The following is a 26,794-nucleotide window of genomic DNA, read 5'->3' as shown; positions in this document are numbered from 1 at the left end:
GAGCTCCATGAGGTCCCAGCTGGAAGATCTTCAGAGCCAGGTAATAAAAAAGCAGAAGAAGAAGAAGTGGTAAAGCTTCTGCCTGGCTAATGAAAGGAAAAGGTATTTTTACTTGAAGTGTGTATTGTTTGTGTGTGTATGTCTGCGTGTGTCTGTCTTGTGTGTGTGTAGGCTACATGTGTCTGTCTCATGTTGTTTGTGTGTGTATGTCTGCGTATGTCTGTCTTGTGTGTGTGTGTGTGTACATGTGTCTGTCTCGTGTCGTTTGTGTATGTGTGTCTCTGTGTGTGTGTGTGTCTGTCTTGTGTATGTCTGCGTGTGTCTGTCTTGTGTGTGTGTGTGTGTACATGTGTCTGTCTCGTGTTGTTTGTGTTTGTGTGTCTCTGTGTGTGTGTGTCAGTCTTGTGTTGTTTGTGTGTGTGTTTGTGTCTGTCTGTCTCATATTGTTTGTGTATGTATGTGTGTGCGTGTCTGTCTCGTTTGTGTGTGTGTGTGTGACTGTATGTGTGTCTCTGTGTGTGTGTATGTTGGTGTGGTGTCGTGTGTGTGTGTTTGCTCGCAGGGCGTGTGATGCGTCAGTGCAGTAGTGTTGGAGTAGTAGTGCTTGTAGTAAGTGCGTGTTGCATGCTACATGCTGCTACATGCTACATGCTGCTTCCAGCCACTGCCACCGGACAGCCTCTTGTTTTCAGGGGCTGAAAGAGGAGCCGAGCATGTGTTGCCTCCTCCGCCGGTACATAGCCTCTCCACAGCCAAGACCTCGTACACGCCTCCCCGTGGCACACATGGGAACTGGTCCCTTGTGGTTCCAGGCTAAGTTGTACAGGATCTCGGAGCAGCAGTGGGCCCCAGAGACGTGGCATGCAGGCCCATCGGTGGTTAGAAACGCCCTGATGCCTGTCAACCACTGTCCCAGTTATGGGTAAATAGCCCCAGCTATGGGTAAATAGTGAAGACCCCAACAGCGGTGCAAGTGGAGGATGGTGGTGTGAGAACCCCCACAACGGCTGGGAAGGCAGCCCCACAGCTAGGTCATCATGGGTTCCCTCAAGCCACTGAAGGTCTATCTGGTAGGAGTGAGGTCTACACACACCCCTCCCCCCCCCGTGGCGATGTAAGCAAACTAGTCCTCACAAGGTAGGTATGGTACTCAAAACTATTTATGGAGATGTTCCCAAATATTTTTTAATAGAGTAAATTTAAGTTTAAATTTAGTAAGTTCACAGGTACTTCGCAAGGGGTAGCTCCATTGATTTTATTTACCTTGCTTCTAGTTTTTGAAAGTCTTTTTGCCTGTCATTAACCTGCCTCCTGTTCCTCTGTCTACAGTTTGTCACCTGAATAGAAACTCAAGCCTGGCCGACAACTTCACACTTCTCAGATATGCATAAACCTTCCGGCCTCCCTATTTCACCTGCTGCCAACCATCAGGACTTACCTGCTTCCATATTCATACTACAAATAAATATTCACCTCGTCACCATTCCAACATATACCTTGTCTGGGTCTGCTTCTGGGTTCTAGTAATAGACAAATCGTGACATCTTCCTCCGACACAGAAAGCAGACGAGATGACAAAGGCGGCGTGATCGATTTTTAAAAGGAATAAATCTTTATTTTAAATTATACAAATTATCAGTTGTATTATATTGCGTCAACCAAAAGCTACCAAGCTCATTTCCATATATTGTGCGATAAGTCCATGTAGTGGCTATCGCAACAGGCCTAATTGTGAGAGCAATATCTGGTTTTCAAAGATGTAGTAGGTAAGACTTATAAAACTAACTTCCTGATATATATGCTTAAACCCTATGTTCCAGCACAACTACATAAAGCAGGTAATTTAAAAGAAAAAAATCAGGCTTGATGGATTTATTATTATTTTTTTCAGGTTTTAAGTTCACTTCTGTGTACTGTAACTTTTACTTTGTCTCACATGTATTTCTTGTCCGCTGTGGTTGGCAATACGTTTTTTAAGTTCCACGAGTTATTTGTGGTGGAGGCAGGCTGAGAGTTGTGCGACACACACACACACACACACACACACACACACACACACACACACACACACACACACACACACACACACACACACACACACACACACACACACACACACACACACACACACACACACACACACACACACACACACACACACACACACACACACACACACACACACACACACACACACACACACACACACACACACACACACACACACGTTCCAAGGCGGCAAATGCTAAATCATACGTTTCATTCTGTTCAATGATACTGCATGTCATTATTAATGTAATTTGGATGTTTAGGACTTTTTCTAAATCATGTCAGTAAATGATCAGCTTTGTGTACGCAGCGCTACATTAATGTCATTTTCCAGCAGGTCTAAAAGATGTAGAACAGTTAACTAAGAGATGTATTTTTACATATAAAATCAAAAATAAAGTTAATGACTCCTGTTGTTTTGTTTCATGTTTATTTAACCCTGAGTCGTATAGGATACAACAAAAGTGCAAAGGATTCCCTTAACTAGTTTTGACCTCTAAACCCCCCCCAAAAACTCTTAAATAAAGACATATTTCACACCCACTGAGCGTATTGACAAGATCTATAAGTAATTCCGAACGTACAGTAACCCACTACCGAGGACTGAAAGGCAAAACTGTAGAAGCGTAGAAAATGTATGTATAGACTCATTTAGAAATGCTTTTAAAATCAATATTGTATGATATTTTATGATTCCTATAACATGTAATGACTCAATAGAAATCCCAAAGGCCCTGCAGCTGGTGATGACAACTTTGTATATAGAGAAATAAAAATAACCAGTAAAAGGTTATTTACACATTGCATTCTTACATTTTACAGTATAAATTCCCCCGCAACAGATTCTCTTAAGTGCAATGAAATCCCCATTAGAGCATACTAAGAGGTATATAGTGTTGAAAATGTGCATCTACCCAGTGTTGCACCGCCCTCTACTGTACATACCTTAGAGCAGATGGAGATGGAGGTAAGACTGTTCAAACACCGAGATTATCACTTTGGTTTGAGACAGGAACAACTTTTTTTAAGTAAAAGAAATATGTAAACATGAGCATCAGGGGATAGACAAATTAGTAGTGATAAATAGCGCTGAAACAGTTGATTAATTGATCGGCCAAAACGGCATCAATTAAGATTTTGATTATCGATTAATCGTTTTAGTCAATTATCCAGTTAAAATAAATGTTATATGAAATTGTTACCTTTAAGATAAGCTTCTTTTATGTAGCTTCACATTATGAAAAAAATCCACTTTGGGCATTTCTGACTGACATCATATTAACTAAGAACTTTATAGGAGTAATTTATTTGGGCACCCCCCCCCCCCCCATCTAATACTAAATTCCTTTACATAATTAAAGACATTTACACCATAAACTGATCCAGAAAAAATTCCCAGAATGCCAGATATGAAGTGTTTGACATGCTCAAAATTTCATTTTTGCTGAAAAGTGGAGATCTCCAACCCCCCCCGCTCAAAAATTGAACCCAAAGTTACCCCTGTGGGCTCCAGTAACCTGTGACAAAAGATTAATCAAATAATCCCATAATCGCCAGCGACAACAATCGCCTGTTGCAGTCTTATTAATGAGTAGAGAGGGAGTGTTGTTAGCCTTCTTGACCAAAATCCTCAGTAAACTTCTTCAGCTTGTCCAAGTCCTGCTCATTGACAGTGGGCTTGGTGTTTGTCAGTGACCTCAGCATGTCGGGCTGCACGGGAAACATCACACAGGTCACCAAACATGCTGATCACTGCGGCCGTCTGTGTTTATCATCAACACTGATCCACGTTAACATATTGGACGTCTTTCCTTACCATGGACACGACTGCTTCTAGAAGTTTCTCCGAGGGAACGTCCATCCACGTCATCTTTATGGCGTTGGGATCACCCGGCGAACACGGAGTCAGGAGGTCTTCCACCACAACGTCGGGGTTTTTCCACGATGAGCCGCGGACCTTGATTAGTGTGGATGGACAGAAATAAGAACACGAAGAAACAGAAGTAGTACTGAAACTGTTGTAACGTTGAACTATTGTAACTTTTTCTTCAATGAATTTCTCCTAATAAGTGAACTCTCTTGTTAAAGAAGAGAAAATTATTTTTTAATTATTATTTCTAAACTATTTGTACTTAAAACCCCAACAAGAGCAATGGAGATAACGATTCAAAAACAAGAGTCTGTGGCCAGCTTAGCTGTATGTAGGGGTGTGTGTGTGTGTGTGTGTGTGTGTGTGTGTGTGTGTGTGTGTGTGTGTGTGTGTGTGTGTGTGTGTGTGTGTGTGTGTGTGTATATATATATATATATATATATATATATATATATATATATATATATTATATTGTATATACACACACACACATATAATTCATACCCCTAGCAAATTCTGACTTAAAGTTACTTTCATTCAACCAGCAAGTTTCTTCTTGATTAGAAATGACACAGACGTCTCCCAGAAGATAAAACAATGTCCAAGAGGCATCATTGTTGAAAAAATTATAACTCATCTTTCATTTACATTTGAATTGGAACAAAAAGTGGCATGTCCAAAATTACTCATACCCATCTTAAAAATCAATAGAAAAGCCTTTATTGGCTATTTAAGCAATCAAACGCTTGCTATGATTGCTGACCAGCTATTGCACCTGCGGCCCTTTGCTGGATGTCACCCTCAGACCCCCCCCCTCATGTCTTTGGCTGTCCTGTGGAAATAAAGGCCCAAAAATATTATCTTTACAACCACAACAACAAGGGTCTACAGATATGCTAGCTGCTCTGTGAGGCTGGATTAGGCACAACTGTGCTTTGAGCTAAATGCTAAATGTCAGCATGCTAACATGCTCCTAGCTTACTTAATGTTTACAATCTTCTCAGTTTAGCATGTTAGCATGCTAACAAATGCTAATTATTAGCAGAAAACACAACAGCTGAGGCTAATAAGAATGTCATTATTTCGGAAGGTATTTAGTTGTTAACAAACAAAATGTTTTGGAAAAAATTCTAATGTTGACCTGATGAGAAGTTAAGGGACTATAGTACATCTTGAGGGGGGCGTGCATATGTTTATCAAATCATAATGCAACCCATCCAACAGGGGATCTTATTTTGGAACATATTTTCCTGCTCAATTCCCAAAAGAGCTTTTCTGGAGGAGACTTGGATTTGAGACTAGATCGTAGATATTCACAAGATGGAATGAGCTTTCTTTCAGTCTGAAATAGAACAGGGTGAAGTTAGTGCCGTCTAACTGTTTTTCTTTACCTTTTTGAAGTGAGTGGCTGACTGCACCTTCCTGACAGGCTGCATGAGGGCGTCCCTAACGATAACACTGATGTCCGCCCCCGAGTAGCCCTCTGTCTTTTCGCCCAGAGCAATGAAGTCGGCCTCCGTCAGCTCGTTGGGGGTGGAGCCCAGATGCAGTTTGAACATGAAGGAGCGGGCGTGCTTTTCGGGCAGAGGAATGTAGATTCGTTTTTCAAACCTAAGACATGAGAGATTCAATCATTATCCCTTAAAGTTTCCCTCGAAGCCCTTTGAACGTTTCTGAGATCTTTTCCAGTGGCATGAGATAAGGGAACTTATGTTTTCACTACAGAAACGATGGTAGAGTGTGTGACTCAGACTCAGTTTTTGACTCAAACTAAAATAGGACGAAAATAGGATGAAAATAGCATGAATAAAACTAGTTTAAGACCATGCCTCAGAGGTCTACTCTTAGTTTTCCTCAAATTGACAAGACGGTAATGTATATATATACACGCAGTTGCTAGTAACCAAGGAGGACACTGAGGATTCAAAAATATGATGGACTCGTTTTTAACACAGTACGTGAAACTGACCTTCTCCTGATTGCAGAGTCCAATGTCCACGGTATGTTTGTGGCTCCGAGGACCAGGATCCCCTCATTATCATTTCCAACGCCTGAGAACAGAATGCCATTTTTTACACTTCATAAAAACAAACGACTGCTATTCAGATTCAGATCAGAGATATTTGAAGGGCTTCTCTTCTTGCTCACCTTGCATCTGGACGAGGAACTCCGTCTTGATTCTGCGCGCTGCTTCGCTCTCGTTCTCGCTCCTGGAGCCGCAGAGGGAGTCGATCTCGTCGATGAAAATGATGGATGGCCGGTGTTCTCGGGCTAAAGTGAACAGGTTCTTCACCAGCCTGGAGAGAGACACAGGGGGGAGCAACAGTAGACGTTTATGGTCCGTTTATCGTATTCCCAATTTTATCATTGTGGAAAGCAGAGATCTTCAACTAGCTGCAGGGGGGGGGGAATAAATTATGGTATAATGTATATTAATTTGTATATAGTTTTGAAAGTTTAATCAACCCTTGTGTTAGAATTTTTAGTTTTTCTGGGTCAAATTTCACCCCATTTTTTTGGTTGTCTTTTTTATCATTTTTCTTGTTCTCCCAGATATTTTTGAAGCTTTTCCCGACATTTTGGCCACTTTTTCCAACGTTCTTTTATAAAAGAATTCTTCAAATGCTAAAAAAAAACTGCCAAATTCAATGAAAGTATTGAACAGATCATTTGTTTTACTTGTGAAGAGTGTTGTATGGAACCAATAATCATTAAAATGTCTTACCAATATATCATAAGCGAATATAAATGGGCCAATTTGTGAAGAATAGAAACACATATGGATGACCGGCTTAGGTAAAGAAGTCACTAATGTACCTTCCACAGATACAGCATATCCTAAGGATTTACACATAAGCTTCAGATTAAATAGGATTTATAAAATCATGCAACAACTATTATGTTGTAGCTTAGTATTCTATGCACTGAAAAGGTATGTATGAACGCTTTAGGCTGTCAAATGTTATTGTAGCCCCAGTTTAATATGCAACTTCATTTTATACAACATATGTAGTTGGGGGTCTCTGCTTATTCTCTCTCAGTTAAGGGGTCCTTGGCTTAAAAACTGTTAACAACCCCTGATGTAAAGGGCCCATGCCTCACTTTTCGCTTTCCCCCAACCACTTGGACACAAGGTCCGAGGAGGAGATGGAGAAGAAGGTGGAGTTGTTGGCTTCTGTGGCAACCGCCTTGGCCAGGTAGGATTTCCCTGTTCCTGGAGGGCCAAACAGAAGGATCCCCCGCCAAGGAGTTCGCTTTCCTACACAAACAGATACTGTATTAGAAAAATACAATTTTACAATCATTTTCGGTAGGTTTCGGCAGTCTCTTGTTTGCAGTACCTTTGAACAGATGAGGGAATTTGATGGGCAGGATCACGGCTTCTTTTAAGGCTTCTTTGGCCCCCTCAAGTCCAGCTACATCGTCCCACTTAATGTTTGGCTTTTCCATGACAATAGCACCTGAAAAAGGGATGGGTTCAATAAAAACTTTATAGATCAAGTCATTATTTTCTAAAATGTCACGCAATGATGATGATGATGACGCCGATAAGCCGAGTAGCAAAGCTGCACTAAGCACCTGCGTTTAAAACAGCCAACGCCTCGATCAAACCATGTGTTACTTAAATTGGATATACATCAAGTGCAAACAGATGTGGTTCACAGGGACAATTATTCACAACCCACTATGAAATAGGCAGGGATAAAAGACCTATGCATTAATCAAGTACACTGCTAATTTTCAAAAAGGCAAAAAAATGCACGACGTGCTACATATCAAATACATATCGTATTTAACTGCTGCATCTGCTTCTATGTTCATTCAATGCAGTGACAGCGTCATTCACCTGAGAGTTGACTTTGAAACTTCTTTTTCTCCGCGTCGTCCCCATCCCCACTTTCATCCCTGAAATGAAATGACAACAGTCCACAGCATGATTTATTGGCACTTTAATCAACAGTGAACAGTTGTGTGGCATGCGCTATTGATTTTACAGATCCCCTAGTTATCATTTCTTAGAAAGAAAGTGATGTGACACTTCACATTCTTAGGAAGGTAACAGAAAAAAGATTTTTACATTTCAATAAACAATAAACTGTCAGTTATTCCATAACAACAACACATAACAAACCGACATAACGCACCCCCCGTTGGCATCCACTAACATTACAATTTAACAACAAGTAGAACTATTCAGAGGTTTTTGAGCCCGTCCAGTTTAACTTCACACACTGTCAGAACTTTCTTCTAAATTGACCATCAACCGAACCGGCAGGTCTGTCCGGTTGTTCGGACAGACCTGCCCCCACTGCTAGAAAGAATCCTTGAAAAACTGAACCAGAACATGTTTTCCCCAGAATGCGGTGTGGACTAACCAGACCGTCCTCTGCTCCACAGCGTCTGGAGGTCCTGGCAAAGCGAGACTAGTGGGATATTGACTCACCCTTTGTCATCAGACTCTTTGACCGGTTTGGCCGGAGGACTCTTCTCCTTCTTCTTGAGATATTCCTTCAGCTGCTCGGCTCTGTCCAGGTAGTCGGCACACTTGGCTCTGATGCTCTGCGCCGCTCGGTCTCCCTGGGCCTCATCTGAAACACAGGAAGTAGCTTAGATCATGGCGCTGTGCTGGACAGAAGTGATGTTTGAAAAAAAATGTAAATCAGACAGAATATTGTTCGAAATCAAACACGAATAGGCGCCTCACATTTGATAACATGAAGGAAGTATTGCACTGCATGCTGGTATAATTTGAGCGCCTCTTCGTAGTTTTTGGCTTTGTCCTCTGCTGCAGCTTTGCCGGCGAGATCTATAGCTTTCTGAGACAACATGAAGAAGAAGAATTCAGGAAACTACCTTCAAATATGGCACCCGTACAAATGTTTATTGGTAGTTCACAATGGGTTTAATAATATTCTCGACACATTAATCATTCACAAAGAAAATCGGTGTCCTTAAAAGGTTGGATTTTCCTAAAAAAAAATTGAATTAAGGCATTAGGATCAATTTCCAAAAGATGGTTTTTTATTCCTTTTTCTAATCAACTTTAGCATGGGTGTGTTAACTTATTCAAGCCACTGTATTTGTCAAATAAATGCAGTGAAGTAAAAAGTACGTTTAATGTAGAACGTAGCATCAAATGCTCAAATACTTAAGTACAGTACAGTACTCAAGTACATTAAATCTTGCCCTAAGTATTTAAGTTGATTACTTCATTACTTATCACCACTATACACGGCTAACACCAGCCAAAGGGATTCTCAACTGTTGTTACGATTAAAAAAAGTAATTTATTATGACTTCTAAAGGCTAGTACTGAGTTAGTTCATCTTGTACGTACTTTCACACGCTGAATTAGCCATTTAAGATGAATAAAAGCGGACAGTTCATCAAAAAGTAGACTTGTTTAACGTGTCTTCTGATATCACAGTCTTTTGTAACTAGCTAGCTTAGCTAACCAGGTAACGTTAGCTAACGCTAAAGTTTGTCACTCACCTGTAAATTACCACCGGCCATTAGCTTTGGGTGTGTCGGTCAAACTTTAACCTGTCGCTTTAAAACTGAAAAATATTTCTTCTTCTTAGCTGCTACTTATGTTTCATTGACAACAACTACAATTAGGCTGGTCGTCTCTCTTCCGCATCAACAAAAAGTTGACATTTGTCACTTCCGCGGTGGTCACGTGACAATGTTTTTGTCCGGACGTCACATGCATCACTCCTGCATAGATGCACACATTTTGAATGAATTAGTTAACATTGCAGAACATAACAGAAATTAAATGAATTCAATCACAGTGAAAGTTACAGGTGTGTATCCTCTGAGAATATAAGGCATTAACACTAAATCATATTGTTATAACATGGAATAGGCTATCTATATTATTTTTTAAATAATAATCAGGATGTCTATAACTTTTCTAAATAAAATGACTTAATCCTCACACTTATGGATTGAATAACAAATGTACACTTTATTACATTTATTAAAAAGGCAAATAAAAAGTGTGCAAAATATCTAGAAATCACCTGGGGTAAACAAAAATAAGTGCCCATGCTGTATACCAACAGAGTAAAAGAGATGATGCACATGGCAGACAAATTCATATTGGTTGCACATTGAGTTGCTCTATCTTCAGTCCAGGTTTATTCAACATATATGACTTAATTCCAATCAAAAGCAAGCACCAGTACAGTATACAGTATGTGGTAGTTGAGTAGATTTAGACACGGTGTTTTTTTCCTCTCAGTACACTTGGTCAGTGTGGTACAGCCAGGCATGAAGGTAGGAGTCTGGGTTGTCATCAGCTGTCTCCACCTAAGACTGATTTAGATGGATGTAACACCTTTAGGATGCGATCGCTCTTCGTGAGATCTGCAGGGAGTTCATTATTCTGCAAAACACACACAAGAAGAGTCTACAAGCTGAAATTATCAGCTCGTCTTTTGTGTGTTTATCATCTTATCTTTAAAGCCTGAGGGCCTTACCTTGTTGGGTAGTGTGGGGTCTGCGTTGGCCCCAAGCAGCAGCAGAACAGTTCGAATGTTCCCCCCCATAACAGCAGCATGTAGGGCAGTGGAGCCATTCTGGAGACAACAAATACAAGTAAGAATTCATATGCTTAAAGAGAGGTGTTCTCCAGTTTTTAACAAATATAAACCAAGACATTTTGGGAAATATGCTTAATATGCTTTTTGCCAAGAGTTTGATGTGAAGACACTCTCATGCTCTCATGTTAGCTTAGCTTAGCTTAGCATATAGACTAAAAACAAGGGAAACAGCTAGCCTGGCTCTGTCCCAACCTAAAACAAATCCACCTACCAGCACCTCTAAAGCTCACTAATTAACATGGTGTATCTTGTTGGTTTGATCTGTAGAAAGAACAGAAGTGTAAAAACGAGGAGTTGAGGTTTTATATGGAGTTACAGTATGTGGGACTATTTCACGGTGCCTCTGAAAAACCACCCCACGACCTTCTATCCCCACATGGACCCTTTCTTACTTGGATGTGCTCAGACCTCTAACTTGCACAGGTGTTTGGTCCCTTGTCTTGTGTCTGTCTGTGTATGTGTGTGTCTGTTTGTGTGTGTCTGTTTGTGCATGTGTTGTTTTGTCTCCCTCCCTCCTGTTTTCCCTCTGAGTTTTCAATTTTTTGGTCCTGGGACACGTTACTATGTCCCAGTGTAGTGTTTGTTACTGTTTGTGAATGTTTTTTTGAATTAACACAATTAAAATAAAATAAATAAATAAATAAATAACAAATAACAAATAAAAAGTAATTTGATCACAAAAAAACAAAGATGGCTGCCGCTGGAGAATGGACATGTGGAGATTCCGCCATGGCGTCTGTGAGAGAAGATATCCACAGCGCATTCATTTTTAAAGAGGAACAGAGAACCGTGATCAAGGCATCTGAAAGAGGTTTTTGCCGCCCTTCCTATGGGATTGAGCAAAAGTTCAACACAAATCACATTCTCTGTTGCTTTTATTGGCTGTACTGTAGGTCTATCCATTTGAAAGCAGAGGCATTTTCTTTCCTGGTTTGGTTGAGAGACGCCCCCCATAATCCCAGCTCAATGGAGTAGTATCTGACTCGTATTCTGGTTTATGTGGTATGGAGCTTCTCATTTAACTCTCAACAAGAAAGCGAGTAAACATATTTCTCAAAATGTTCAAACTCAACAGCAGCATCCTCTACCTTGAGTAGGCCAACTGAAGGAGAAAACTTGAGAAGTTCCTCGATGACACTGTTGTGTCCCTTCAAAGCGGCTTTGAATAACGCTGTTGATCCATCCTTGGAAAACAACAGAGAAAGCTTATTATGTATAATCTATATAATCTAACAAAACAATCTCCACTTAATGCCCTATATTTCATGGTCCTCTTTCGACTACATGGTTCTCATCAGCAAGTTTGCTCTGTTGTCACAAAGAAACTGGAGATGTTCAAACTAGGGCTGCTCGATTATAGAAAAAATTATAATCGTGATTATTTTGTCACTGTTGAAAACACAATTATTTAACCTGATTACTTGTTGACTTTTGGCAAGATTTTGCATTTATTGAATTTAAAAAAAAAACAGTTCAACACCTCATATTAACAGTGAGAACACCTTGAAATGTGAAATTTCCCTTTATCCTTTTTTTTTTCTCAAAACGTAACGTGCAAAATAGTCTTTTTCTCTCAATGTCTCTATTTTTTGGGATCGTTAGAAGCCAAACTCGTATTCACGATTAACAATTTGGTTAATTGCACAGCCCTAGTACAAACCATTACCTCTAAAAGAACTACGTACTTGTCTGTCAGCATCCCGATCTGCACCACGTAAGAGGAGCACCCTCACCACCTCGCCATGCCCCATCTGGGCTGCCATCCACAGGGCGGACGTGCCATCCTGGAGACCACATACATATCATATTGATTGATTGATATCTTTATTTTGAACATGCAAATAAAATAAAACATCAGAAGAAAATAGTAATTAAAAAAAACAATTAAACAACAGAATAAAACTCCATTATTTCCAGTACTTCAAAACCTCTATTTATACATGCAAAAAGGAGTAGGAAGAAGTCAAAGTTATGTAGAATATATTAACGTTTTAAAGTACTTAAATATGTAAGAAAGTAAACCTAGGTCACCTAACAGAACTACAATAATTTAACAATAAATAACAGTTACACTATTATCAAGTAACAACTGACTACTATGTTGAGTTGCTATGGTAACCAGAACCCAGAGGGAAAAAATATGGCATTTTATAAGTAGCCTACATTTTCAGTGGCTAGCTGACGGTAGACTACAGAGAAAATGTGATATGTTTACGTCTGTTTTGGAGCGACAGGGGGAAAATATTTCAGTCAAAATATGGTGAAATATTTCACCAAAATGAGGAACCAAAATTTGCGTTCTAACCCGGTCCGATTCCTCCCGGTTGCACAGGAACTCATTCTATAGTGGAACCGGGTTTTGGTACCCAATCCTACTAAAGAGGTGACTGTATGTGTGACTATGACCAGGGGTGGAATATTACATTTACTCCAGTACTGTAATTAAGTACCGATTTGAGGTCCATGTACTTTACTTGAGTCTTTTCTTTACATGCGACTTTCTAATTCTACTTCGCTACATTTCAGAGAGAAATACTGGACTTCTTAGTGCACTACATTAATGTGAACCCTTTAGTTACACATTTAAGGCCCTGACACCCCAACCCGACGGCCGACCTTCTGCAGAAAAGGCAGTCGGAGTGACCAGTTTCCTCGAGTTGGTCAAAAAGGTTCCTCAGGACACATCGAAGCGAAGCCGATTTGCGTGTACGTTCGGGGCATGCATGAGATGTAATACGTCGCCATGACGGCAGGCTGCGCTAATCTGTATTGCTACCCAAAAAATGAAAACTAGCCACCGATTGGACAAATGCTTCACGTTAGTCTGGCTTCTCCAGAATTTGAAAGCCAGACCGTCATGGCGGCTCGTTCGGAATACGATCTCATATTTTACTAAAATGGCTCACCGAAGGTTTTAAGTGAGAAGTAGGCCGTGCAGCTGCTGACTCTGTACTGAAAGATTTCATTGGTCTTGACTTGAAAGATTTTCGTCACGCTCATCCCGCTCGTCACCAATCCGATTGGTCATTGGACTGCTTGCATTCCGAATCAACATGTCAAATCGGTCCAAATGAAGACCGACAGCTCCTCCGGCTGACGACGGCACAGGACACACCGAACAGACTCGAGACACCGACCTCGGCGGATAGTCCGACGACCGATTATCGGGGTGGTGCCTTAAGATTTCTGAACACATGCAGTTTCTAAAAATACAATAGTTAGATCATATACAATTTCTGAAATGTGATTTTTCTCCATTGAGTATTTTTACTTTTTTAAAGTACATTTTCCTGGTGATACTTACATATTTTTACTTAAGTCAAATTTCAATGCAGGACTTTTTCTTGTAACTGAGTATTTCTATAGAACTTTGTCTGTGCATGTACTGTAGGGTTGTCTGTGCGTATCTTTATTTGCACACTATCTTTTCATTTTTTGGAAGGATAGTATGTAATTTGCAGACAATTTTAAGATCTGCCCAGGGACGACGGATGAAAAAAATTGTTTTGGCCAATTCTGGTGCATTTACAGCAATGCTCATTAATGTACACTGTCCCTGTCAAATAAATTAAAATGATTAATACTTCTTTCACCACTGACTATGACCTTTAAATCTGTAATAACAAACAAATAATAAGCTAAAGAGGCGAGGACATTACCTCCCTGGCTTGGTTAACCTTAGCACCGGATGACAACAGCTGACGAATCACATTCACATGGCCCTCCTGGGCAGCGAGGAACAGAGGAGTGGCCCCGTCCTGCAACATAGAAGAATCATCTCACACACAGGGTAACACCTTTCTGCTCTACTTAGACCTATAGAAACAACGGGCTGAGAAGCTTCCAACCGATCAAAAAGTGTATAATCAACGTAATATTTTAATTCTACTATTTTATAAATATATGTATGTGCAGTCAGGTTGTTTTTCCTTGCCTAAGGACAGACACTAATCCTGTCAAATGTCAGTCGTGTATGACTCAGCAGTCTGCAGAAACCTGAGAGGCTGGATTCCAGCAGCTGGGACATTGTGTGCAAGTGAACCAGCATCGTCCTGACAGACAGTCAGACAGACAGACAGACAGACAGACAGACAGACAGACAGACAGACACTGACACTGGCACTGACAGTGAGAGTGAGACAGGTCTAACAAAGAAGCTGAAGATGTGGCTCACGTTCAGCTGGTCGTGAACATTGGCTCCATGCTTCAACAGGGTGCTCACCACCTTGGAGTGTCCGTACTGAGAGGCGACTGTGAGAGCTGTGCCACCATCCTGTGACAAAACCACAAGAAAATAAATCAGTGTGTGTTTCATTTTCCAGGATTGTTCAGGTGCGGTCGGAAATTCCACCAGATGTCAGTCACCTCCCGCGTTATTTTCGTGTTAGCATTCTAAACTCCTGGAGATGTAGGGTTAAAAGAAATCCCAATAAACCAGAGCGTGTTTTTTTTCTCCCATACCCGGAATGTTGTGTGGACTAGCCAGACCCTCCTCCGCATCGCTGTGGAGGAAGGTCTGGCAATGCAAGACTAATTCTGCAGTATGAATAACAGTCACCACTGTGTGTTACATGCTGAGGAGAGAACATATCGTGAGTCTCCAGAGGTGTAAAAAAGCAGCCTGCGCCTCATCTTTGTTTACTGGTCTCTACACAAAGCCCTATGATTCTTTGAGATGATAACACAACAGCAGTCTGCATCACACCCAGCATTATAAAGACTGCGATGAACATGCATTGTCCCTGCTGCATACCTTCGTCTGGAATTCAGTAGAGGCGCCGAATTCAAAGAGGATTTTCACAATGTCATTGTGTCCCTGCTGGGAGGCGAAGAACAGGGCGGTGGAACCTGTCTGGAAAGGACAGTTTAAAAACAACGATAATGCTTGAACTTGAAAATTGTTTACTATGTTTCCATGTATTCTTAGTGTAAAATAGAACAAAAAAACCTGAGGAGTTCTATGGAGCTAGACTTGTTTCTTTATTACATAATAATCACACTGATAGCAAAAAAAAAGCATTTTATTAGAGAAAAAAAACATTTGAGAGAAAAAGTTTTCATACCAATAGCAAAAATAATAATAATAATATTTGAGACTAAAAAAAGTTTTAAAATAAATTTAGAATTATTTCTGAGCAAAAAACCTCTTTCAAAATACTTTTTTAAACTCTCAAATCTATATTTTTTGCTATCAGTGTGAAAAAAAATTCTCTAAAAAAACCCAACGTTTTTCTTCTCGCTCTCAAATTCGAAGTCTTTGCTGTCGATTTTGCTCTCGCTGTGAAAGTAATGTCATGGGCGGGGCCACGTTCCTATTGGCCAATCAGGTGGTCCCTCTTCTAGCCCTGCCCCTGCTTATTCTTAAACCCAAGACAACACTGATGTGATTCCTACAGCCATACTAATTTTCAAACATGAAACTGACATTACAGAAGCTATATTTAAACATACCTATATCTAAATCTAAATGTGTGGCTATGGCCAGAAACAGTTATCTTATCTTAGCACAAAAACTGGAAACTTGTTTGTTTAAATTATACAAAAACTGTTAATTGTAAAAATTACAATTTGCTGTTTTACGGGGGTTAGGGTTAGACTATTTCTTGGCCGGGAGCAGTGACTTCCTGGAGTCTCCGCTGGTTACCCGGTAACTTCTCAGTGACAAACAGACTCCAGATTCACTGTGACTTATGGTGTATTGTTATAGTATATTGTTTCTCCCCATCATACCTCTCTCTGGTAGTTGATGTCCGCTCCGTGCATGATAAGTTCTTTGACACAGTCAAGATGGCCGCTGTACGATGCCACCATCAGCGCTGTCGTTCCATACTGAAAAGAAAAACAGCAACGATAAATCAGCAACCATAGCTGTTTCTTTAGTGTAGATGACTTGCTGATAATGTGGTGATGAAACTCCTGAATCCTCCACCCTCACCCTTTATTATGATGGTGGGGGGGGGAGGAGGGAGAAACATAAAATGGGTGCTACACACACATCATGCAACCACAGAGGAAAGGCTTGAAGCTCTCTGTGTCCCTACCACAGGTGGGTAATGGTAAAAGCGTGCAGCTGAGCAGCCGGGACATGCAGCGTCCGTACACTGTCTCGGCAGTCCGAGTCCACGCGCCCGCTGTTGAGCAGCAGCTGGAGTAGAGCCAAGTTCCCCTTCCTCGCTGCCCAAAACACGGCATTAGCCAGGGGTGTTTCCTTCTGGAGGGTAAATACACACAACAATCATTGACCTTAAAGCACCTTTACAGCATTATAATTATAGTATTATACACACTGACAGTAGAGTACAGCCAGTAAACACGGCACAGTGTCCTATGCAGGAGTACACTGTTCCCGCCTCTTTTCAAGTAGACAATAGAGCTGCACGATATATTATATTTTATGAACTTTTTTTTTTTAGGGGTGTGAAATAAAATCGATTCATGTATGTATCGTGATTTATTTTTTGACAATTTTTTAAATCATTCCCCCCGAATCAACATTTACATTTATTTTTGTACCAATTGTAAATATTTTCTGTTCATACAGCACAACGATACATCATATTCTTATTATATTTAGTCGCTGACCAAAAGCAGAAAATTCAGAATATACATACTGATATACATTTTCCAGGAATGTCTTACAAAGCTACACACAAATCTTACAGGAAGACTTCTAATAACTTCAATCAGCTCTCTCTTCCTAAATTGATCAGCTGGGTGGAGGCGGTCACTCTTCAGTTAAACCAATAAGAATAAGCCATGAACTTCACGAGCCAATCACAGCATTACATCCCGGCTTTAAATCTGTTTCTCTCTCTCTCTCTCTGCTGCTGTCAGCTGTCATTTCAAGCAAGAGTGTCACCCTCCTCCTCGCCACCCACTTCCAGTCATCGTCACCCACCCACGGCACCCTGGGTCTCCCTCCGGCAGACCTAACCCTATGTCTTGTTTCTCTACCCCTTTAAACCCTTTTTTTTTATAATGATAGAGTCTAATCTCCAAAAACTATGTACATTGCATATTATACGAATGTAGGCCTACAATAAATCTTTGCATATCTGCGATGAAGTCTCTCCTGATTGAAATGATATATTGTCTCTAGAAGGGTGTGATTTAACTTTTGTTTTTATTAAAAAAGGAAAAGAAAATCGCAATTGTCAATACTAACAATTCGCAATAAACTAAAATGGCAATATAAATCAAATCGGCACCCAGAAAGAATCGGGACAAAAGCATATCGTCCCAGCCCTATTTTTGTTTTGTTTTTGTAAATCATCATTTTAATATCAACTGCCGCAATATACAGTACATATCGTGAAAGACTCAGATATTCTTAGCGTTATAGGTCAAATAAAATAACAGTGGAAAACTGCACGTTATAAGGAAAGTGTCATTTTTTTTTAGTGGTGCATTTTATATCAAATTCTGTTTAACTGTTGGAAAACTGTGGAAATCATTTCCTTACATTTGTTTTTAATTCATCCAAAAAAAAGTTTTTGTATTTCAGCAAAGTACTGAATCCAGCAGAACTCAGTGAACAATAATATCTTTATCGTTGTCGCGATATTCATCGTTATAGCAAATCGCATGTTTCCCTCCTCGTGCAGCTCTGGTAGACATGATCCCTGTGTTTGAATAAAGTATTTTGCATCAAACAGCGCGTGCACACATACGCTAGAGTAGCACACTGTACTTGTTAATGTTCAACATTTAAGTAGGACCACAGGCCATGATATCCTATAGTCTATAGGATTGTATGGAAGTTTGTAATACACATAACAATATTGAATACCAGCTCACACCGGCTTCCCCGCGGTGCCGTAGGTCGTTAGATAATCCCTGAAAATGAATAAAAGCAGGTGTGATCTGGTTTCTCATTGAGGCCCTCTAGGATGCGTGGAGAAAATGATGGCTCATGGAAAAAGGCTCGTTTACCTTAAAAGACATCCTGCAGCCCTTTATTGGTGACTCATGGTTCTTCCTGCGCACTCATTCATTAGGGACTATGCGGAGCGCCACTCGCCTGTTTTGCTGCACTGTGTTTGGGTGTTGACGGCGCCGGTTCGCGGTCATAATAACACCCAGCCAGACCTCTGCAGTCACCGCTCACGGAGGCACGGCGCCGGCCGCTGGGTGGCGCAGCTGAGCACAGAGAGAGAGAGAGAGAGAGAGAGAGAGAGAGAGAGAGAGAGAGAGAGAGAGAGAGAGAGAGAGAGAGAGAGAGAGAGAGACACACACACACACACACACACACACACACACACACAAACAGAGATAGACAGGCAAGCACGCACGCACCCACACACAGAGACAGACAGGCAAGCACACACACACAGGCAAGCACGCGCACACACAAACAAACAAAAAAAGTTAGTAGCATAAACAACATGCAGATGAATTGAATTTGAGACTATGACCATTTTACAGTTGCACTGCTTGGAGGAAGAAACGCACGCACGCACTGTTTTGGTTTTGCCAACTCAATGCTTTAGTATTATGATAATATATATAGATTATGATATAATTGTACTTGACTTTATTTAATTGTGCTATTATTTCAAGGGCAAATTATTCATTTTACTCCCCTACATTTATTTGACAGCTGTAGTTCATGTATTACGTATTACTGTATTTAAATGTGTGATTAAAAAATTACAACACTGATTAAAACAAGTGGTCCTTAACTTTTTGGCTTGCGTCCCGTTACAGTGTCTAGTGGGGGCCCCTATCACATTTCATTCATTTAGTCTTTAACAACAGTGTGTTGTTAGCATCAGTTCCACCAAATAGTGATATATGCCTCTAAGCTGCACAGGTTGTTTCAATTTGTTAACTGTTCCGGGCCCATATACGTCTAATTATACATTATTTCACAACAATGCAAACATTGGAGATTTGGAAGCAGAACGTTTTTTTTTTTTCTGCCCCATTAATCATCTCTCAACCCCAAAGATGCATTTCGGTTTTCATTTTTTATTTACGTAAATGATCTCTGTACTTCCTCCACTGTTATTTTTGGAAAAATAGCTGCCAGGTGTAATGCTCACTTATAAACAGGTAATTGAAGGATTTACAATCTTGCAGCTTTAGCTCTTTCTTAACGATAATGGAGGTGTTACCGGGAAGGGGCAGGCAAAGCATCTTATTTTTGTCGACTAATGTCCTTCTCAGGTGCCAGCCTAAGTGTTGATTAAGGGATCCATTAAAGTATAGTGAAAACCTGTAGGCAGCTTATTGCAAAGCTTTATAAGGAAGGTTGACAGTGAGTCTGTTGATGTGTAGAGGAGTATCTCTCAGACCATGGGAACAAAACAGACCCGCATCCATGAAGGTAAGCGGGCCAGGTTTTTTTTTTTATATGGAGTAAAAAGAAAAACATCTGAAAGTCTGCTTTTTATTTTAAAGACGTCTTGCATTTTAAAATGCAAACTGCTGGGTTTCATTATTGTCACGAGACGTACTTTGCTTTTTTGTTTTTTTTCAGTAAAAAGCCCTTGTTGTTGAGAGAATCTCTTCTGCTAAATTAACCTGAAGTATTTACAGGCTGCTTTGTTCATGCAGCAACATGTACAGTTTGTGCTGTGATCCACTGATACATTATGTATCAGACGTTTGCACTGCATTTTAGTAAGAGATCAATCATATAAAATGACATTGTCCGTGAAGAGCAAGCAGGGTCACGTTGGCAATGTAGCCTTGAGGTGTAGAATTACACGAGAGAGTGCAACCCCACTTTAAAAATCAATATAACATTTTTCACTTTAAGAACACATCCTGGATTTTTACAATAGGCAGTTCCTGTCTCTTGTCTTTACTCTACCATGGTATTAGCACATTTAATTATAGATGGGTATTTGTGTTATAGAAGAATAGAGAAAGTAGCAGAAAAGCAGAACTGAGTGCATTTTAAAATCTGTTTATTGCAAGCAATATTGTTATCGCGATATTCAACAATGTATCGCATGTTGCCTGTTTTCCTCATATCGTAGTTTCTATGTGTGTATACACCTGTCTTTGTGTTTTTATGTCTTTATCTGTTGATGTATTTGTCTGTGCATATTGCCATGTGCATGAAACAAACTGAAGACATCCAGTATCTCCCTCCTGGGACAATAGATATCTATGTATAGCAGTGAAGCAGGCAGTTTGGGTCTGAAGATCTAGCCACCACGTCTATAATAACTACAAAACACTACACAGCTATTAGCACAGCTTGCAATTAGTTTCTGCTCTGATCTGCTGAGCTCGACAAAAGGCTTAACTCCACCGTGGGGCTCTTGTCCTTGTAGTGCAGCTGGCCTACTTCCTGCTGCGAGCGGCTCTGCTCTCTGTGCTGCTGTGCGGCCCGCAGCGAGTGGCCTCGGACTCAGATGAAGTGGTCCAGACAGAGTGGGAGGTCTGGAAGAGCAGCCACGGCGTAGCTTACAAAAAACTGGTGAGACCGACTCCACATCTCAAATACAAGTGTAAGCCCACATGATCTGATTGACTTGAGTCATCCTGTGATGTTGTTTTGTGTCATCATGCAGGACGACATGCAAAGGAGGGCCATCTGGGAGGAGAACAAGAACATGATAGAAAACAATAATCAAGGGTTTTTCATGGGGATGAGGCCGTTCACTATGGCCATGAATAAATATGGAGACCTGGTAAGGAGTAGTATTTTTCTCTGCCTACAACCTCAAATCAAAGTATTGAAAATAAATATAAAGATGTCATTGCATTAACAAACTTCTCATTAGTTTATAGACTACATTTTAAAATCCAGACTGAATATTGATGATTGCAAACAGTGAAAAAATGGAAATTAATCTAAATCTGTGATTGAGCTGAGATGTTTTATGTAATTATTTACTTAAAATAAAATGATTTTTGAGCATTTCTGGATAGGAAAGCTGAGACATGAAAGGGAGGGGAAGACATGCAGGACTTGAACCGTGGACCTTCTTTGTTGAGGAACATACATATGTGCACCCGCTCTACCACCTGAGCTAAGCTGGCTACTAATTAATGTCTTTTTACTACAAATCAAAATATAAACATTGTAGTTCAATACAAAAACCTAAAGCTTTTTTTTTTTCTTGCCAAAAGTCATGTTTGTATGGTAAATATTTAGCTTGGCATACAATAAGAAGTTACTGCGTCAATCCAAGAGAAGGTCCAGTAGATAACCCCCTTAAAACCATAAAATGCATTTTTTGAAATTTGTCTTACAGCTTGAACAAAGAAAATATAATTAGTGAGCTTTAAAGATGCTGGTAGTTGACTTTTGTCACTTTTTGACAGAGCTAGGCTAGCTGTTTCCTTTAGTTTTAGCGGCTAAGCTATCCATCTCCTAGCTCTAGCTACATATTTTCAGTACAGGCAAGACAATAGTATTCCTTATTTCTTCTAACTGCCAGCAAGAAACAATGTGTTTTCTTTTTTAGTGGCTTAAATAAATGTAATATAAGTTGTTTTGATTAACCAGTATGCCAACATCAGTTACATTTGGGAAACAATCTTCTTTATGGTCTCCATATGTAGACAAGAAAAGAGTACAAGGTTTTGCAAGGTGCCAAGATAGACTCCCAGTATGTGAAGCGAGGGAAGACCGTCTCGGCCAGAAAGCTGCGCATCAATGCTAAAAGGTTAGATGCTGCAATTGTGGACTACAGGAACATGGGTTATGTTACTGAGGTGAAAGACCAGGTAAGATATTCTAAATTCATCTTCAGTGGGGTTTATCCAGACTGAATCATGATCAAGTTCAAATCTCCTGTATGTTTTTAAAATGTTCATCGCAGGGTTACTGTGGCTCGTGCTGGGCCTTCAGCACTACGGGAGCTATCGAGGGACAAATATACAAGAGGACAGGTCAGCTTGTATCGTTGAGTGAACAGAACCTGGTGGACTGCTCCAGATCGTACGGTACCTACGGCTGCAGCGGTGCCTGGATGAGCGACGCCTATGACTACGTGGTCAACAACGGGCTGCAGACGACAAACTCCTACCCATACACTTCAGTGGTGAGGCTTGGGCTACATGATGTTGCTACATTTTTTTTTGTAGGCGGACTTGTGCGCCAAAAGTGAACAAAAACTGTTTTTGGCTGCAAAAGAAGAACATATCTGTCTTAAAACTAACCCGCCCGAACCGCACAGCTCATGGACATTCACGTTTACTGGGCAAGCGCATACCAGAGAAAAACAGGAGGCAGCAATGTATGCCCATTGCTGGCAATTGCTTTGGTACCGCTAGTAGCTTAGTCTGCAAAAAAGAGACATCATGACGACATTATACTACTTAATACGACTTACACTGCTGCCGCAGACACCATCAGAACATTCAAAACGGTTGATCGTTCTGTGTCCAGCTTGCCGTTAACTTTAAGCTCTCCGATTCTCTCAACAGGACACCCAGCCCTGTTACTACGACAGCAGACTTGCAGTTGCCCATATCAAAGACTACAGGTTCCTGCCCAAAGGAGATGAACAGGCTCTGGCTGATGCCGTGGCAACTATCGGTCCAATCACAGTAGCTCTTGATGCAGATCATTCCAGCTTCCTGTTCTACAGCTCAGGTAAAATTGTAAAATTGTTGTTGCATCACACATAAGGACACCCTCATACCTTAACAATAGATTGTTTGCCAATGACTCCCAAAACAACATTTATGACGATTCACCATCTGTCCACCCCGTCCTCACGCGGACTTTGGTAATCTTTATACTACCCCACCTGACTTTCTTCTTTGCTCCTCTCATAATTACTAAACCACTAGATGGCACCGCATAAAAGCAAACGTAAATATGTGTTGGAACAATACCCTGTTTACACATCCCTCCCAAGCCCCAGTTAGTGGCTCAATGTCTGGGTGTTGATTTCCGGGGCCCTCGGCCTCCACTCTAAGCCCCAGTAAGTGGCTCTAAACCTGGGTTAACATGCTCCACCACCCTTATGCTCGCTCCCAACCCCAAGTTAGTGTCTATATGTCTGGAGTTATTTTGAAAAACAGACATTTAACCTTGTTTGTGCCCTTTGTTAAAAACCTAAACGGGGAATTTGCCTCTAAAAACGAGTCTTTGTAAAAGCTCCACCAGAGTGGAGACTTTGGAAAACTTTGTTTGCATGTAAATTGAGACAAACGGGGGTTTAGGCAAGGGTGAAGAGAAAAGAGAGAGGAAGCGATTTGTTGCTGTTGTTGCTATTATCAGGATTCTGATTAGTTAACGTGGGCTTGAGCTTCTCTGCCCAGCCCTACTAACAAGTTTGTCATATGACCTTTAAAGTTGATATGTCACGGTTGTTGTAACAGCTTGTTTCTGTGTAAATGAATCAGGTTGAAATGTCTTTTGCAGGAATATACGATGAGCCAGCCTGTAACCCTAACAATCTGAGTCACGCGGTGCTGCTGGTAGGCTACGGTTCTGAAGGAGGCCAAGACTACTGGATCATCAAAAACAGGTCAGAATAACATGGGTTAATTTTGTTGAACACTACATTTTCTGTTATACATCACATGTACAAGTCTTTCTTGATATGAATGAAATCAGATTTTTTTGTTTTTGTTTTAGCTGGGGAAGCAGTTGGGGTGAAGGCGGCTACATGCGAATGGTCCGAGATGGCAGCAACACTTGTGGCATTGCAAGCTATGCTTTGTACCCTATTCTATGATTCTGAGAAGATGCTTCAGTCATGTGTTAATGCTGAAATCTGTCATTGCTGTCAGCAGGTCTCAGAAAACAACATCTCTCATTGCTGTTTTTTGACACTGCATACATGTTATCAGCTCATTTGAACTTTTTACAGTGAACACTTTGCTTCTCTCAGGGATGTAGTGCACACACCAACCTGTGGCCACAAATACTATAAGCCTTCCTAAACGTTGGATTAGTCTAACTCACCAAATATAAATAAAATGCAATTTAAATCATTTAAAGTTAAACTATGGACAGAAGAAAAAAACATATTCCTCCACTTTCAAATAAAAATGTGAATTTGGAAGTAATAACACACTTTTGCTACCACAATCTTTAAGCTAATGGTGGCTAATTTTAGCATATGTTGTATAATAGACATTACTTAGTCAGTTCACTGACTTGGGACTGGTGAAATCCGGAATAACTAAATTATTTATTATCCTTTACACGACCCCCAAAGTACATTTTGTGAGTTTTAAACAAGCCTCTTATTCTTGTGAACACTGAATGATTCACTGAGCAATCATCTTTTGAATATAGATCTTAATGCCTTAATTACAAAAATACGAAAAAATCCACAGTTTCCTTTGTGAATGAATAATGCCTCATTAATAAATAAATGTCCTTCCTTAAAATAGGCCAGGTATTTCATTGGTCCAGGATACTATGCATCCTGATAAAGTCCCCCCCCCCCCCCCCCCCCCCGCATCATCACATACCCTTCAACTAGATATTTGCATGGTGTACTTTCCATAAAATCACCTCTCAATGTATATCAAATCAACTGTTAAGCTAACTAAAACCATGCCAATCTTTAGGTATGGTGAAGGGTATATGATGATGTGGGGGGTTATTTTAATTCCAAAGGCCAAGGGAACTGTATCAGGAGGCATAGTATCCTGATCCGTGAAATAACTGGCCTTTAATAATAAATATTTGCCTGCCTCTATGGGAATTTAACATAGGGGGGTGTATACTTATGCCCCCCTGTGTTTTAAGTAAAAGCATTTATTTATTTACAATACATTATTAATTCTCAAAGAAAATTGATGTCCTTAAAGGTTAGATTTTTCCAGATTTCTTTAATTAAGGCATTAAGATACATTTCCAAAGATGTTTTTTTTATTTATCTTTTTAATCAACTTTAACATAGTACAAAATGACATATTTAGTGGGGGAGGGATGACAAGGTGGTGGTTGGGGGAGGGGGGGTATGGCTCAAATTGTATTGTATTGTATTGTATGTGTTGTTTGAGAAAGAACAAATAATATGGTGCTTTGTATTTTCAATGCAAACAAATGTTTCTGCATTTTTTCTACCGTTATAAACAATATGTAATACTTACAGGATAAAGTGAAATGTTTTAAATTCTGAACTGAATGGGAAATAAAGTGATGACCATTTTATATGTGTATTTGTCACTTGTCTGCATGTTGCATAGTTTAACCAAACACAGTTGACATACACGATCCACAGCTTCCTGGTGTTCCTAAGTTTCAACCACACCTGACTAAACCTTAAGCCTAACTATGCACTAGCTTACACTCATTAACGAATACAGTTTCTTACCGTCCCTCTTTTCTTTGTGTCTCACAAAATAAGCTCCAGGGTTCACCTGCTGCAGGGTTTACCTGGGGAGAGAAGGAGGAGCTTTCTGAGAGAGATGGAGGCTTTTTCACTGTTAACATGGCTCACTGGATAGATATAATGCAGTGGAATATATCTTTGATTTGCAGTACTGTGTTGTTTCTGCTTTGCTTTGCTCCGGTTTTTGACTCTACTGAGAAAAGCTCAGAGTTTAGGCAAGACGGACACAGTCAGCTCCATGAGAAGACACACAGCACAAAATAGTTCTGTGATCCTTCCTTCCATAACCAGACAGATGGCGCTATCACTCAGGTAATGTAGCACCTAATGTAGCATTAATGTAGGGTGCTGCGAAACAATGTCAAGGAATCCTTCAGTGACCCACATGAAATTGTTCTGACGCCTTTCAAAAAGTAATTTTTATTCCCATGTGATTGTACAAAGCTACTATTAGAAATGCATTTAATATCGTCTCAGGAATAAATAAAACACATTTGAATGGCATTCTTAACTTAATCTTCAATACCTAAACCTTCCGGGTACATAAGGCTTTTGCATAGGTCCATTTCCAACACACACTCTCTTCAGTGTGTAAATGACCATTCATCCAAACTTACGACTAATATACTTTGGATTCTATTAATTAGGATGAAATTAATAGAAAATATCAGTCAGAAAGTGGAGAGAATAACTCTGACCAATGTCAGTGTGAATATAGATATGTTGGTTGATGCAGACCAGGCATGTAAGTATTTGATAGCAGAAATCAGCCACTTTCTTAAAGTAGTACACGTAGTCTCTGTTGTTAGATTTTTTTTTTTAAGTACTAATTGTCTTCCGGCAGCTTGAATATAATCATGTTGTTATTTCTTTGTCTTTTGTGTCTGTTCAGTGAAAAACTTGAACACAGCCCTTCCTGTGTTGAAAGACAAAATCACACAAGTTGAGGCTCTCAGTGGGAAGATGCCTCCTACTGCCAGCATGACAGAAAGCATCAGGAG

General features: G+C 40.2%; 3 protein-coding genes across 5 annotated transcripts; 1 reads left to right on the top strand and 2 right to left on the bottom strand.

The window, feature by feature from the left end:
- Positions 1 to 2,462: 2,462 nt before the first annotated feature.
- LOC117950160 (vacuolar protein sorting-associated protein 4B-like) lies at positions 2,463 to 9,612 on the bottom strand. Its single transcript, XM_034880940.1, has 11 exons — positions 9,413 to 9,612; positions 8,625 to 8,736; positions 8,364 to 8,508; positions 7,767 to 7,825; positions 7,261 to 7,380; positions 7,022 to 7,178; positions 6,068 to 6,216; positions 5,889 to 5,970; positions 5,311 to 5,530; positions 3,866 to 4,006; positions 2,463 to 3,759 (listed from the first exon to the last, which is right to left on the bottom strand). Exons 1-11 carry the CDS (start codon positions 9,431 to 9,433, stop codon positions 3,658 to 3,660), a joined length of 1,308 nt encoding a protein of 435 aa, XP_034736831.1. The 5' UTR covers positions 9,434 to 9,612; the 3' UTR covers positions 2,463 to 3,657.
- Positions 9,613 to 9,870: 258 nt separating this feature from the next.
- ankrd29 (ankyrin repeat domain 29) lies at positions 9,871 to 18,648 on the bottom strand. Of its 3 annotated transcripts, none has more exons than XM_034880956.1 (10): positions 18,460 to 18,648; positions 16,628 to 16,738; positions 16,258 to 16,356; positions 15,281 to 15,379; positions 14,702 to 14,800; positions 14,187 to 14,285; positions 12,213 to 12,311; positions 11,616 to 11,711; positions 10,405 to 10,503; positions 9,871 to 10,310 (listed from the first exon to the last, which is right to left on the bottom strand). In XM_034880956.1, the coding sequence occupies exons 1-10, from the start codon at positions 18,469 to 18,471 to the stop codon at positions 10,221 to 10,223; spliced, it is 903 nt and encodes a 300-aa protein (XP_034736847.1). In that variant the 5' UTR covers positions 18,472 to 18,648; the 3' UTR covers positions 9,871 to 10,220. The 3 variants fall into 3 exon arrangements, with proteins under 3 accessions (XP_034736847.1, XP_034736849.1, XP_034736848.1); XM_034880958.1 differs by having other exon boundaries at positions 16,463 to 16,738; positions 18,460 to 18,625; XM_034880957.1 differs by having other exon boundaries at positions 16,569 to 16,738; positions 18,460 to 18,625.
- Positions 18,649 to 19,577: 929 nt separating this feature from the next.
- Positions 19,578 to 24,868, top strand: cts12 (cathepsin 12). The gene is made up of 8 exons (XM_034880947.1): positions 19,578 to 19,855; positions 20,814 to 20,959; positions 21,054 to 21,173; positions 22,051 to 22,215; positions 22,311 to 22,532; positions 22,918 to 23,086; positions 23,864 to 23,969; positions 24,080 to 24,868. Exons 1-8 carry the CDS (start codon positions 19,825 to 19,827, stop codon positions 24,177 to 24,179), a joined length of 1,059 nt encoding a protein of 352 aa, XP_034736838.1. The 5' UTR covers positions 19,578 to 19,824; the 3' UTR covers positions 24,180 to 24,868.
- The last annotated feature ends 1,926 nt before the right edge of the window (positions 24,869 to 26,794 follow it).

This window comes from Etheostoma cragini, chromosome 9, assembly GCF_013103735.1.
Source record: "Etheostoma cragini isolate CJK2018 chromosome 9, CSU_Ecrag_1.0, whole genome shotgun sequence".
In the NCBI taxonomy this organism is placed as follows: domain Eukaryota; kingdom Metazoa; phylum Chordata; class Actinopteri; order Perciformes; family Percidae; genus Etheostoma; species Etheostoma cragini.
Note: the sequence above shows the minus strand (reverse complement) of the source record. Positions and strands in the feature narration are given on the sequence as shown.